At 44.1% G+C, this 15,401-nt stretch overlaps 1 protein-coding gene across 1 annotated transcript in view; it reads right to left on the bottom strand.

Moving 5' to 3' along the window:
• Nucleotides 1-7,173: 7,173 nt before the first annotated feature.
• Nucleotides 7,174-15,401, bottom strand: part of LOC142775378 (uncharacterized) — a 28,707-nt gene continuing 20,479 nt past the window's right edge. Inside the window, 2 exon segments of the mRNA XM_075876742.1 lie at nt 7,174-7,215; nt 7,572-7,699. Coding sequence (XP_075732857.1) covers nt 7,174-7,215; nt 7,572-7,699 — 170 coding nt within the window.

The raw sequence follows: 15,401 nt of genomic DNA, 5'->3' as shown, positions 1-15,401 counted from the left end.
CAAGTTATTGCATTGCAACCACAGAATCTTGTAATGTAAAATACACGATGAATCCTCAATCGTAACGAAAATACAGGTACAGATACTCGTTTTGCGAGGCGTATCGGGATACAGATGCATGCGCGCTGAAGGTAGGCGGCGATGTCTAGGCTGTTCTCTTCAGTGGCGTTAGGGAGCAGGGCGTTCAGAGTGGTTGTGAGGTCCCTATCATGGACAAGTTTGAATAGAGTCATTTGCTGGTCTCCTGCACGGTGGTGTTGTAGGCGAAGAACATGTAGAGTGGAATCAAATCCCACGTTTTATGGTCTGAGTCCATGTAATTTGGCAGCATATCGGCAAGGGTCTTGTTCAGGCGTTCGGTGAGGCCTATTGTTTTCGGATGATACGCAGTTGCTTTCTGGTGATTTGTGCGACTGTAATGTAGGAGGGCCTGAGTCAGCTCTTCTGTAAACCCTTTTCCCCTTTCTGTGATGAGCACCACAGGGGCTCCGTGTCGCAAGAAAATTCATTGCATAAAAAGTTTGGCGACTTCCACCGCTGTACCAGTCGGTAGAGGCTTCGCTACGGCGTATGATTTGACGTAATCTGTCACCACTATAACCCACTAACCTCATGTTTACTTGGGAAAGGGGCCCAGCAGGTTCATACTGATCTTTTGAAACGGACTCGAGGGTGGTTGAATCGTGTAAAGGAATCCAGCTGGTCTTGTTGTTGGTGTTCTGCGGCGCTGAAATTCCCGGCAAGTCTTAATGCAAGGCATCTGCGGAGAGACGGGGCCAGTAACACCTCTGTTGGAGTCTGTGGAGGGTATTAGCAAAATCAAGATGGCCAGCGGTGGGTTCGTTCTGTAGGGCTTGTAGAATTTCTACACGGAGGCTGCTCAGGACGACTAGAAGGTACGCGGTCTTATCAAATCCAGTGTTCTTTTCCACGACCACTCCGTTTCACACACTGAAGGACGATAAGCCATGCCTGAGTGTTGCAGGAGCAGTGGCGAATTTAGCGTCCGGGTACTTGATGAGTTGTTGCAGGTTACGGTCTGAGCGCTGCTGTTGTGGGAAAGAGCAGGTGCTGATATGTCCAAGAAGGGCATCGTCCTCGTCGTGCTTTAGAGATTGGCAGACGGGATCACGTGACAGGGAGTCTGCGTCAGAGTGCTTACGGCCAGACGTATTTACCATCTTCACGTCGAACTCCTGACGCCATAGGCTCCATCGAGCTAGGAGGCCGTATGGTTGTTTCAGATTGGGAAGACAGCACGACGCGAGATGGTAAGTCACAACCTTGAAGGGCCTGCTGTACAAGTTCGGTCGGAATTGGGATGTGGCTTAAACTAGTGTCATACACTCCTTCTCTGTCATAGAATAGTTTAGCCTCTGATTTCCACAGAAAAAGGCTAGCATGGGCTATGACAAACTTGTAGCCTTCTTTCTTCTGGGCAAGAACAGTGCCCAAGCGGACGCCGCACACGTTGATGTAAACCTTCGTTTCGGTGTTTTTGTCGTAGTGCCCAAGCACAGGTGGGGACTGTAAACGGCATTTAAGTTCTTCGAATGCGTCTCATGGCGCATATGCCCATTTAAAAGGTACGCCTAACTTAGTAAGCTCAGTCAGAGGTGAAGCAATGTGCGAAAAGTTTCTGATGAACCGCTGGTAAAACGCACAAGGCTTAAAAAACCGGCGCGCGGCTTTCTTGTGTTCTCGCTGAGATAACTGTGCGATAGCATCTGTTTTCTGCGAAAATGAATGTACCCCGTCTTTACTTGTGATGTGACCAAGAAACTGTAACTCATCGTAGGCCAAGTGAGATTTTTCTGGATTCATATTTGGCCCTGATGTTTTGAGTGTGTCCAATAATGTTCGAAATCTTTTCAAGCGACCACTGAAGTTAAATGAGAGCACGACGACATCATCCAAGTATTCCAGACAGATGTGCTACTTAAGACCTGACAGTACTGTGTTCAATACACGTTGGAAGGTTTCTGGGGGAGAACAAAGTCTGAATGGCATCACCTTGAACTAATACAGCCCATCCGGTTTGATGAAAAGGTGGTCTTTTCTCGATTTCTTTCGATGATTCTGTTTCGAAAGTACCCGGCCTTCAGTTGCATGGACGAGAAGTACTCAGCATCACTGAAGCGATCCATCGTATCACCGATCTAGGGTGAGGGGTATACGTCCTTTTTGGTCACACTATTCAACGGGCGAAAAATGACGCAAAATCAAAAACTCCCATCCTTGTTTTTGACAAGGACGACTGCCACTGTTCAGAGACTCTGGGATGGTCGAATCACATCGTCATGCAACATTTCCTTGATTTGCTCTCGGATTGCTTGGTGTTCACGCGCTGACACACCATAAGGGCTTTGGCGGTGGGGGTGGATATCTTCTTGTGTTATGTTTTGGTGTTTTGCATTACACGTTGGTTACACTTTGAAGAAGCGGCGAAGCAGTTGCTGTAACTTCGAAGAAGGCTCTGGAGCATTTGTTTCCTGTGCTGAAGCAGGGAAGGGTTAATGTCGTACGTCGGCTCCGAGCTTCAGGTGGCTCTGTGTTCACTGCTGTCGGGTCTGATAGGGTGACGGCGTTGCTCACTGGCATTTTCTTTGAAGGAGGCAACAGTTGCGTCTTTGATTCGGTGACAAAACTCTTGAATAAAGTTTGTTGCCGTAACAGCACTTTTTACATTTTTGATTTCAGTAAAGCCTATTACGATCCTTATGTCTTTGTCCAACAAAGTTGCATGTTTCCCTAGACGGTGCCATTGATGTTTTCAGTAGTTGCGATAGTTACAGTCACCAGCTTTAGAGATTAGAGCGGGACCATCACATCATCGTGGAACACACGGATGGCTGCTTGCTTCTTGAGTGCTGAGCGTGAATATATAGCCTCTTCTCTAGCAAGTGTGATGAACCTGGACATCAGATCGATAAACGTTCTATGCTGGTTCGAGGTCTAGGCTTAGACTTGTGTGACGAGAGCATAGGTCTAGCACCAAAAAAGTCGATAACTACGTGTGTCCGTCGAATATCACCCTTTTAGTGCATCATCCGGATGGGGTGAGAAGGCGGCCTCTTGCTGTGTGGATCTGTGGCCCGTCCCAAACAACCTTTACCTTTCTTGCTTGAGCTGCGAATGGGTGACTGAGTGTTCAGTAGTCTATGCCTACATCTATCATGGCAGTTACCATGTGCCATAGACACTTTAGTGTCGGTGGTGTATGTACCGAAGTTCCGAGTGGTTTTGGGGTAGGTTGGTGGCTTTGTCGGGTACTGTGACTGCTGTAGAGCCTAGACATGGTCATTTATTTGAAGAGCAGGTGTCAAATCAACTGCGTCACGTCATCATTGTTGTACTAGAAGCAGTGTTTTCATCCTCATTGTTAGAGTCATCGTGATCGTCGTAAGTTCCCCGTCGACGGTGGTGGATCTTCGCGTTTTCGTCTTGGAGCAACTTCACCGTAAAGGCTGCTAGTTCTAGTTTCCCCTACGGGGGCTTAGGCACCTTCCTCGTGCGTCTGCTGTGTAGCTGCGTATCGGTGACGTGTATCTTGTAGGTGATGGGGATGATGAACGGCTAGAAGTGTACTCGGTGTGGCGTAAGTAGTCTTCGATTGCCGGGGGTTGCTACCCAGGGCGTAGCCTCAGTGCCCAGAAGGAGAAACCCTGCAGTCCCATTCATCTATAAGGGCAGTGTGGAAGGATGTGGCCGGCCTCGCCGCAATGCAAGAACAGAGGGTGGCTGTCGGGAGTTCTCCAGGTTTCGCAATTTCTCGGGCTTGGGTGTGGCTCGTATGAAGAGCAGTTGTGGGAGGTAGGACGGTTTTTTGGGCCTGCTGGGCCAATGTGAGAGGGACTGGGTGCGTCCCATCAAGGTGGTCTGCTGTGCACTGCAGTGGTGTAGGTCATGGCTTCAGCCTCTCTTCCCCTTGTCACTGACGTAGAGCCAAGCCCCTGCTAGACTTTTTCACGTACTACGCCCAAGAAAGACGCTGCTTGGGGGGGTGGGCGGGGCTTGCGGGGAGACGACAGCTGTCGACGTACTTCCTCTATAACCACTTCACGAATAACTTCCCTCAGCTAGTTGATGGTTGGCGCACAAGTCACTAGCCCGTTTCGGATTTGCTCCGAGTACAGTGAGTTAGAGGGACACTAAAGTCAAATAAATATTTACGTCAGAGTGAAAGCTCAATATATGAGAACATTTAAAACGACGTTATTATCAACAACAGTGCCCTACTTACCGAGTAATTAGGGTAAATGCGCAAGAACACAGGTGCCACAGTAGGAAATTTCCAAAATGATCCCGATGACATCAGAAGGACCACCTACAATTATTCACTAGTGATCGATCTAACTGCACTAAATAAGGAGCCTTCCATGCACCAAGAGATGCAATGAAATGCTGATTGTTTGTTTCTGGTTGATTCATGCCTAAAAGAACCGCTGGACGTTGCTATGGGGAATGACGCGAGTAATTCGAAAGTTTATTTTCGCCTGGTTACACCAGACAGGTGGTGTCATCTAGCGGGGTGCAGTGGAAACAAACAACATTTGCAACCTCGAAGCCAATGGCAGGAAATTGATCAATGACCGTTGTTGCTGCTGTGGAACACTTCTAGTACACTCTAGCTGTGGCTTCTGGTGCTTTCGCTCTGCTGCTACTGGCGCAGTAAAGCCGGGCAACGTTGTGCACGGCAACAGTGACGTGAGATGGTCCCGTTGATCCGCTTTTTGAGGCGGACAATTCGAACTGCGCTAAACCAATGCATACTGCTAAAACATAACTTTATTTCAAAAGAGGCCCTTCTTTGGCACAAAAGTAACACTACGAGGTTTCTGGATCACAATTTCAACAATCAACGTCAACCTAATAGTTACCTTTAGTGTTCCTTCAAGCTAAAGTGGATGGTTGTATTGCCGAAATCAGGCATTCAGGGTCCTTTCTGTGGTTTACGTTTTTTTTGGTAAATTCCGTATTGGGAGATATCTTACTAGGCCACCGACAAGCGATTCTTTCACTCCTCGGATTAGGTGACCAACCTTTTTGTCTTTTGTCATATTTTTGTCGGCTCACTGTAAAATACGTTTTCTTTCTTCGACGTATACATTTACAGTCTCATTGGGTTGTTGGATCCTTGATTCAACGAGCAGCTGTGCCCTTCCTTTTTGCATGATGCTGGTGAAACCTTTCAGCCCCTCATTCCTAAAAATATCCCACCTGGACAGTGTGGTCTTTTGGTTTGTACCAGGTTTTGGCAGGGCCGTCCTGCAAAACGCAAACGCCTTGCAACTTCATTTCTACACCCCACCTCTTGATGGTAGCCACCCGCTCGAATGAGTTCAATCATTTTTCCTGGTCTTCAGCGGCATAGCCATAGAAAGATGGGGCCACGCGGGGCTGTTGCAAAACGAGGGGGGGGGGGGGATGTCGGCGCGTCACTCATGGTAGATGTGAAAGCTTCTTTTCGTGGTCTCATGGAATCCCGTAGTAATCCCAGCTCCGGCGGCATGTTTTGGTGATGAAGGCTACTTCGAGTATCCGTGCCTTTAGTATCCTTGTTCACTGTAGTGGCTGTTGCAGGATTACGCTTGTGGATACCCAGCACCTCTACCAGATCTCTCGTACTATCATGCATGATAAGCCAAATAGGGATCACATCGACTATCCAGCTTTAACAAGAGGAATAAGGCACATTTTTTTCAAAGAATTACGTCATTGGAGTCTTGAACCTAAAGCTGTAGAATAGTGCATCATGCCACCACTCAACTGGATTTTTGCAGAAAGTTGTTTGGAAACTTGCTTTCCACTGGCACCACAATTCTCCTTTTCCACTCGTGCCAATATTTATTTTTTTGCTAAAAAGCTGTCTTATAATCATGACTAAGTATTTATTTGACAGCTATCGACTTTTTCCAATGCTCGAACATAAAAATTTATCCACACTGAGTAATATCTAAGACTAAACGCCGCAAAACTACAAGACAATTAGCTATCCACCTTTCAAGAATAATGGAAGTGCCATCGAATGTGTCAGAATGTATATTGCCGCGAAGCATCTTGTTGATTGTTTTGTGCACGCCGGCCAGCAGCCTTCATTAGCGTCAAAGTCAGAAGGTGTGGCACAGAAAACCTGACGTTAATACAAAAATGCTATATGTTATCACCATTTTATTTCCTTCACACTTGCTTACAGTCCTCTTTGTATACAAGGGATTCGTATGGCAGTCATCCCTATGCTTGTTAAGACACATGTTTCGATTTCTCTGGCATAATCGCGGTCACGCACACTCACAAAGCCGTTTTGGGAGGCGTGTCTTCAGTGCTCGACACTTCCTTGAAATTCGGCGTGGTTGCTTCCCCCGACGGCCACCGAAGACATAACCTTCGCCATCGACAAAACCAAAGTGTACAGCTTTTTCTTAGTGATGCAAGACCGCTTAAAAAACTTGTTCTCTCCCACCCTTACGAGCCTCCCAGTCTCCCATCTACCGTGCCGTCGCTACCCAGCCAACCATATATTATCCAGTACACATTAAATAAACACCAACCATATGATATTTTAACCTTCAATTGATGTCCACAAAGGTATATTTAATACTTATACAATATCTAGAGGATGTTCATTTTGAAGAAAGTGGAGATTCATATACTGTCCACAGCAGTTCCACAAGCAATATTGATATAACATCTGAAATAATAATAGATGATTCAGAGGATGCCCATTTTTATACGAGTCAACATGCATAGATTGTCCACAGAAGTTGAAGAAATAACATTGATATAATAATGACTCTTATTTTTAGAAGCAGAGACGCACATATGCATACTATCAGGGGTTTCACTTCCCAAAACCATAATAAGATCATGAAAAATACCTAAGTGGAGGGCTCCGGAAATTTTAACTGTCTGGTGTTCTTTACGTACACCGACATTGCAGAGTACACGGACCTTTACAATTTCACCTCCATCGAAACGCGACCGGCATGGCTGCCATTGAACCCATGACCTTTGGGTCAGCAGTTCAGCACCCTAGCCACTGTTCCACTGAGGCGGAGAGAGGCGCATGCAACTGCACCATATGCTACAAAACAATGACACTATTAACTAGGTATGAGTGTCTTTAGTCAAATTTACCGCATTAAATTCAGCAAAGGTCTTGGGGAATCTCAGTCAAGGTGGTGGCACTGAGCAGTCAGTCAAAGCACGGGTAGCCTGCAAATATATACATGTGCATCAACAGCCCTGTTGACACAACTAACGTAGAACTGATGTTCAACGGGCAGTGTGTGGAGTATGTTTGCAGGGTGTAATATGGACTTTGAAAAATTGCCTCAACAGAATCGCAAATGCGACGATAGCCTTTCCAATATTGAATGTCACCACCATATGGGATATTCAGTCTAAACATTCTAAAAATAACAACTAGCATAAACATGTAGCTAAAGAACCTTTTATATGCGCTACAATCAGAAAAACCAAAGGCACTTGTTTCAAAATACCACCTAGCACACTGCAAAAGCTATACCAGCTAATGTCCTTGTATATTACTTAGCTCAAATGCTGCTTACCTCTGCTCTCTTCTCTGACCTCTTCTCCTTTACCTCGAGCCTGCACAAGGCATGCTGGAGCCACTCATTTATATTAGCTTCAATATCGCTCACTGTTGTGTCGAAAAATTTGTTTCCTCGGACAGTATCTGTAATGAATTCAAAGGTGAAAATACTGTCACTCATTTAACATGCTGTGTCCTATGACAAGAGTGATCACGGACGGAGTACTAATGAAACTTCAGGTCCCAACAACCAGTTTTTATCATCTAAAGTTAGTTTCTGCAGAACAGAAGCATTTCTCTTCCATTGTCTAAATTCAAGAAATTCAAGTGGATATACATCCTTTGGAACCATTAGGTATTTCTTACATGACATTTCTATTTAAATCAAAACTTCCGCTGAAATGGCATAGATGCAGTACTACTTTAAATCCTTTCCAAACTACATACTCAATATGACCATCGTCACATTGAGGTCCAGCAACTTCTTCCCTTTGTTACCAACCCAGCTAAAGTGCTGAGCAACGCCATCCTTCAAGATGTACAGAAGTAATATTTTCGTTGCCGCACTCACACTTTCCCCGCCGAGAGACTGGAGCTCGTGAAGCTGAAAAAAATGTAATATACAAGTATCACTTTATCTGAAATATTGACATCCCTACATGTCGCAAGTTCATGAAAATCCACAGACATGGAAATTTGGGAATCAAAAGTTGCAGATTGCTGGGTTTTCAATTTACAGCTTCAAAGCAGAAATATGTTTCCATGCCTCATACCTAATCAATATGTGCAAAAAATAATTGTGTACATGTTAAGACATACCTATTTTCATTTAACTAAAGATACGTTATTTGACTTTCTCACTAAATTCACTTGCCAAACAGGTACATAATATGTTTTACAACAAATATATAACTGTCCTATGCACAATGCAGCCTTACCAAGTGCTAACTGCTGGAGTGTTGCTGTTATACTCCAAATGTTCTTCCTAACTGGAAAATTCCTTTTTGATTAAGGCAGGTTTAACAACCTCTGGAGGCTTTCCTGTTTGTTTGGTACTCTTCAAGTGGTCATGAAGCTGCTCAGTCATGAACCACATCACTTGAAGCTGCCACAATACTTGCGTCTGAAATTCTAGCAATGGATACAAGGCAGGATTTAAATCTGCACCAAGTATGCATTTTTTACCATTTACGTTTGCTGAATTTTACTGAATAGTGATAGTATTTTGCTTTAATTCTATTTATGTATAGTATACAGCACGTTGTATTTTGCTGTTTTGTATTTTTAATGTTGTAACCCGCTCTACTCTCTATTACTTCAGCGATTGAGGGTAACAAAAATAAATAAATGAAAGGTACAACACAAAGCAATCTCAATGCTATGTGAAAGATCTGAATTGCAAAATCACTGACAGAGGCATGCCTGCTTGGAAAATTGGTTATTGCACGGGTTAGCGTGCCGCCGAATACGAACACATATAGAGCAATGATATACAAAAAGCTTGCACTGCAAAGACACTGAAAAAAGCATACCTGACAGCGTGGTGTGCTCAAAAAGCTATAGTGGACATTCTGCAGGAACACAAACACATACAAAGCATCGTGGTAAACCTTTAACAATATAGCTCTAAAAACGGTACTGAAAAACCATACCCGATGAGGTCATTAGCTCACGAACTTATGGTGGGCATTCTGTAGAAACAGGAAGCTCACACAAAAAGGTACTGAAAGGAGCAGACCTGATCACGTGACGAGCTCAGGAACTGATGGCGAATGTCCTGCTGAAATACAAACATATACAAACGAATAATATGTAAAAAGCTTACGCTTGCATTTGCTTCCACTGTTTTTTCAGAAAATGATGTCAGACATTTTGAAAAATTCTTTTGGAGTACTGTGCTACTTAGATGACATTATGGTCCAGGGAGAACTTGTGCTGCGCATAATGCTAATTTACAAGTTGTACTAACACGCATAAGCAACCCAGAAAACAAACTAAACTACAAATGTGTCTTTGCTGTCAAGCATATTTCATTTTAGGACACAATGTAAGCGCCAGAGTATTTTCTCCTTTTGAATCCAAAGTCCATGATATTGTTAATGCACCTGTACCTGCAGATACTAAAACATTGCATTCAGTTATTGGTCTCGCTGGCTATTTATCAAAGTTCATTCCACATTAGGCTGATTCTGTTTAACCACTGCGTTCCATGTTGCGTAAAGGCCAATCGTTCAACTGGTCCAAAGATGTCAATTCGGCTTTCAACAGTATCAAAGAAGTATTAGCTGCAAACCCAGTCATTCAATGCTCTGACGCGAAGCTTCTAATAGCGATCACGACTGCAGCATTCAACATAGAAATGGGTGCCATATTTGAACAACTCAAAGCTGACCAGTTAATTTTAATTGCTTTGTCTGCTTTGTCTGCGGCTGAACGCAGACACTATGCTGGTGAGCGTGCAGCCAAAGCTCGTCTATTTGCTTCTGAAAAATTCCATGCGCACTTGTGGGGTAGACATTTTACTTTACGCACTGATCATAAAGCTCTTGTTAGATTACTTTCTGCTGGACCAGAGGGCCGACGCCCATTAGGCTTTTCATGCTGGTGTGCAAGACTGTTATACAATAACTTCACTGTACAGTAGTGCAAGGGTTCACATAATGTTGTGGTGGATGCACTTTCTCGTTTACCTTGACAGATTCCAGTCTGTGCAGAGCTGGAGGAAAAAATATTCTCTCTTACTCCTTCCATAACCAAAGCTGACCTACAGCCTACGACGGCTGACGATGCTACATTGCAGCATGTGCTTGCATTCATTGGTTATGGCTGGTCACATAAGAAATCTCTACCACCAAAGCTACTGCCCTACTTTGCAGTCAGATTTGAGCTGTCATGTGTGGCTTGGAGAAAAATACTGGTAGCTTGGCTTAAATGGTCGAGATTAACGGGCAGCTCACCACTGCATTGTATGTCAAACAGCTGATAAATCTGCTAAACCTGTTTTCGCACCCCCTTCAGCTTGTTGTGTGTCCAAGGAAACCGTGGGAAAAGCTATACATGAACATTGTCGGTCCACTTGAACACGCTTCATATGACTGCAGATTTGCAATTCCTTTACTTGAATGGCATTTTAAGTGGTCGGACGTTTGTTTTACTCATGCAGTCACTTCCTTAATGGTAATTACAATCTTGATAGCACTTTTGAATAGGGAAAGCTTTTCTGGGGCAATTGTTACAGACAATGGTGCTCATTTCAAGTGTCACAACTGTTTGAAACTTTTCTCTCAGACAGAGCCCTTCAGCATCTTTGCTCATCAAACTACCTACTATTCACAAGGCAACATAGAAGTTGAACGTTTCAACAGAGTTCGGAAAAAGCAAATTCAGCTCCCTCAATTTGAATGCCACCCACTGAAACATGCTGTCACAAAGTACTTAGATACGTATCGCTTTGCGGCGTTTACGCCTCAAGCTACTACAGGCTTTTCACCTGCACAACTTTTGCATAATCGCGAACTGCTTTCTGGAATCGATATTGTAGGGTTACACCCAATGTCTTCCGCTCCTTTTCCAACGTTTCAAGCTGTGAGAACACGAGTAGTTTTTCAGCAACACACAACTAAGGACCGCAAACATTTAAAGCGCGGAGCTAAACCCCCTAAGCTACAGGTGGGTCACAGGGTTAAAGTTCGTATTCTAGGAAAGCAAATAAAGTACAAGGGTCTTTATTCAATAACTAGTCAGCTTGGACTCAATTCATTACACCTGATCGATAGCAATCTATGGAATGCTTCAAAGCTCATACTGGTTCATGCCGAGCAAAACTGGACTTCGCAGCATGATTCAATCTCTCTGCGGAATTCTCAATTCATGCAACAGAATAACTCCCCAACATGTTCTTCTGCAATGCCCCAGTGCGTGACCCTTCCACAAACCGCCTTACAGGCACCTTCACAGGAAACGGCTGGTGTGCCCAGCCCCAGTGCAGACTTTTTTTCGAAGGCGGGAAAGATCCCAGGCAGCACGCAAGCATTGGTCCAAATATGGCCTTACGTCACATTACATCGGCCCTGATATTGGCCCCAATGTCGGCTTTTCGGTCAACTGCAACTTCTTTCGTTGTCGCCCTGATGTTCAAGCCCACCTGGGGCCGACGTTCTTTCGTTGCATTTTCGAACATTCAGCCAACGCCGGCCCAGTCTACATAGGCCAATGAAAGACCGTCCTTCCGCCGGCGTAGTTTCCAACATACATCCAGCATACGACCATTATCGAGCCCCGTTGTTTACAGTAAAATGACATTATTATACCGACGTTCGCTTTATGACGAATAGTGGCTACCACTGGCTTTCCGATATTCGGCCGTTATTATTATGGGCATTTCTTAGCCGGCAAGCTTTGCAGTATGCCCCCAAATTTTCTGCTTGCAGTTTATAGCAGCCTCGTACGAGCTTTTTGGTGTAGTATATTTCAAGGGAACTTACCACTGGATGACCTAGCATAGAAACACTACGCAATTCCACTAAAACGTCCCTTTATTTCTTTTTTCTTGTGTTGCCGATTACCCTTGTCACATGTCAATACCGCGAAAACGTAAGCGCAGTTCACCGCGCTTTCCTTTTTTGTTCCTCTGTGCTCTATGCTAAAGTGGGGGTAAAATGTCATGTATAAACACGGCGAAACCGTCGGCGCATACCACCGAGCACAGAGAGAAGAAAAAGAAGAGCGCGATGGCAGGGTGTCACGAGGCACGCTTTACGATCGTAATATTTCTTTTATGCAAGCTTGGCTTTCTGCAGCTCCTCGTGAGCAATTTGACATGCCTCATACAAACGGTTGTGAAGCTTTATGACATAGTCATGCATAGTCTTCGCTCGGGCATACAGTGTACTGTGCATCCGTAATTCTTTCGGTATGAAAATCGGTCCTTTAATGTATCGTCCATACAGGAGGTCGAAAAAAGAATAGCCGAGACTGGACTGAGGCACCTTTGTGTAATAAACCAGTTGAAAATTGCTTCACAGCTAGGTAGGCGATATTTTTCAGAGAGAATATCCCAGTGAGTGCATATTAGTGGCCGACACTCACTCACACACACAAAAGGTGTCCCGTTCCGCAGCCGACAAGCATAAGTTTACATTGACCCCTCCACAGCCGCTGGCTGCAAACGGTGTTGAATCCAGGAAAGTGTCTTGACAACACCTTCCCGTTTCCTATTATCTCTAGTTTTTTTCTAATGCCTGCATTTAAGCCCTTGGCACCTTGGTCATTAGTTCCGGTTATTTCTGAACGCTGTCCCGCGACGGTACCGTGCATCACCCGCATGGTCATATGGAACTGATGTTCGTATATATATATATATATATATATATATATATATATATATATGGGAATGAAGTGTGTACCAAAGGGCTCGTTTTTCCGTGCTTTGACACAATAATAATGAGATCTAACAGACAACAATGCCAAGGAATGTATAGGGGAAGTTGTTAGAACCAATGTTATGTAAGTAAAAGAAAGAAAAGTGGGTGAAAAATAACTTACTGTGAGCAGGAATCGAACCTATGACCTTCGAATAATGCGTTCGATGCTCTAACCACTCATATATCACGGCGGCTATCCACCAAGCCACTTTATTGGGTTTATATGTGAATTTAAACGTAGGAGTTTCAGTAAGCGCCTTCTGTAGCCATGGCGGCGTGTGTGGAACACCCTTTTATGAACCCGTGTGGTGTCACGTAGCACGTGAACTTATTACTAGCGGGCAGCTGACCAATAGTTCCTCGTATACAAACTAACGGCACAAATTCTGCCAGTACGAGACCCTCGGTAATGAATAAGAGAAAGAAGAGTATACCTAAGGGCTTGTTATTTTGTGTTTTGACACAATATGATGAGATCTAACAGACAATAATGCCAAGGAATGTATAGGGGAATTTATTCGAAGCAATGTGATGTAAATAAGACAGAAAAGTGGCTGAAAAAATTGCTTACCGTGAGCAGGAATCAAACCTACAACCTTCGAATAATGCGTTCGATGCTCTAACAACTGAGCTATCATGGCGGCTATCCTTACAGCCACTTTATTGGGTTTATATGTGAATTTAAACGTGGGAGTGTCAGTCAGCGCCGTCTGTAGCTCGCTCTTTCTTCACATTACATTGCAATTCCGTCTAATAATTTCCCGATTACTTTTCTTAGCATTAGAGTCTGTTAGACCTCATTATATTGTGTCAAAACACGGAAAAACAATCCTTCAGTATACACTTCTTTCCCTTACTCATTAACGAGGGTCTTAAACTGGCAGACTTTGTGCCTTTGGTTGTATACGAGGGACTATTGATCAGCTGCCAGCTCGTAATAAGTTCACGTGCTACGTGGCGCCACGCAGGCTCATAAATACTGTGCTACACACGCCGCCATAGCTACAGATAACGCTGACTGACACTCCCACGTTTAAATGCACATATAAACCCAATAAAGTGACTTGGTGGATAGCCGCCGTGATATCTCTGTGGTTAGAGCATCGAACGTGTTACACGAAGGTCGTAGGCTCAATTCCAGCTCACAGTAGGTTATTTTTTCACCCACTTTTCTTCTCATTTACATTAAATTGGTTCTAATAACCTCCCCTATACATTTCTTGGCATTATTGTCTGCGAAATCTCATTAGTATTGTGTCAAGACACAAAAAAACGAGCCCTTATGTATCCACTTCGTATATATATATATATATATATATATATATATATATATATATATATATATATATATATATATATATATATATATATATATATATATATATATATATATATATATATATATATGTATTCATTCATTTATATATACATATTGTTGCCCTCTTGGCAATAGTCTCAAAGGGGATACGCTCACCTGGCAAATCCATCTACGAATTAAATTACTAATATTTTTGTTAGGCAACAGTATAATCGAATTGTCTTACAAGTACTCTCTCGGAATTAAAGTAATCGAGCTTAAGACCACAGATATATTGTCTCTGATTGTCTCCCAGGTAACGTTTCTGAATAATAAAGAAAATACACTGGCGCCACCGTGGTGGTCTAGTGGCTAAGGTACTCGGCCGCAGACACACAGGTCACCTGATCGAATCCCGGCTGTGGCGGCTGCATTTCCGATGGAGGTGGAAACGTTGTAGGCCCGTGCGCTCAGATTTGGGTGCACGTTAAAGAACCCCAGGTGGTCGAAACTTCCGGATCCCTCCACTTCGGCCTCTCATAATCATATGGTGGTTTAGGGACGTTAACTCCACATATCAATCAATCATTCAAGAAAGCACACCGCTGTCTATATTGATACGTATACATGAAAATATTAGCCGAATCATGCTACAATATATTTTATGCCACCCTAAGTAAATACGGGTAATTTTACTATGCTTACTCGGCAACAAAAGCCGGCCCGTAGGTTACCGACTGCTCTCCCCGACGAGTGTTTGGCACACTCGGCATCCACTCGTTCACCGACTCTGGCCCAAACCACGCCACCGACCAAGTGTTTACGTAGCCGGCAGCGCACCTGGGGCTGACCCTTTGCGAATATCTGGGGGCCAGTGATGTCGGATGCCGACTACGCGCCAGTCATTGACGCGAACGTTTTTTGTCGTACAAAATCTTACCTAGGAAGAGGGTTTTCTGGGAATTTTTAGATCTAGAGATTTTCGATGGTGTTCGTTATGATGGTGCCGTGACGTCGCAGCAGAGCTTTTTGTAACGACGCTTCACCGGCCCGTGAGGCGTGATCACGGCCCGATTATCAAGATACTGCCTTAATTGAGCGAGTTTTATCGTTAGCCATGCTTTGT

Source organism: Rhipicephalus microplus, chromosome X, assembly GCF_043290135.1.
Source record: "Rhipicephalus microplus isolate Deutch F79 chromosome X, USDA_Rmic, whole genome shotgun sequence".
Classification (NCBI taxonomy): Eukaryota; Metazoa; Arthropoda; class Arachnida; order Ixodida; family Ixodidae; genus Rhipicephalus; species Rhipicephalus microplus.
This window is presented reverse-complemented; position numbering and strand designations above follow the sequence as displayed.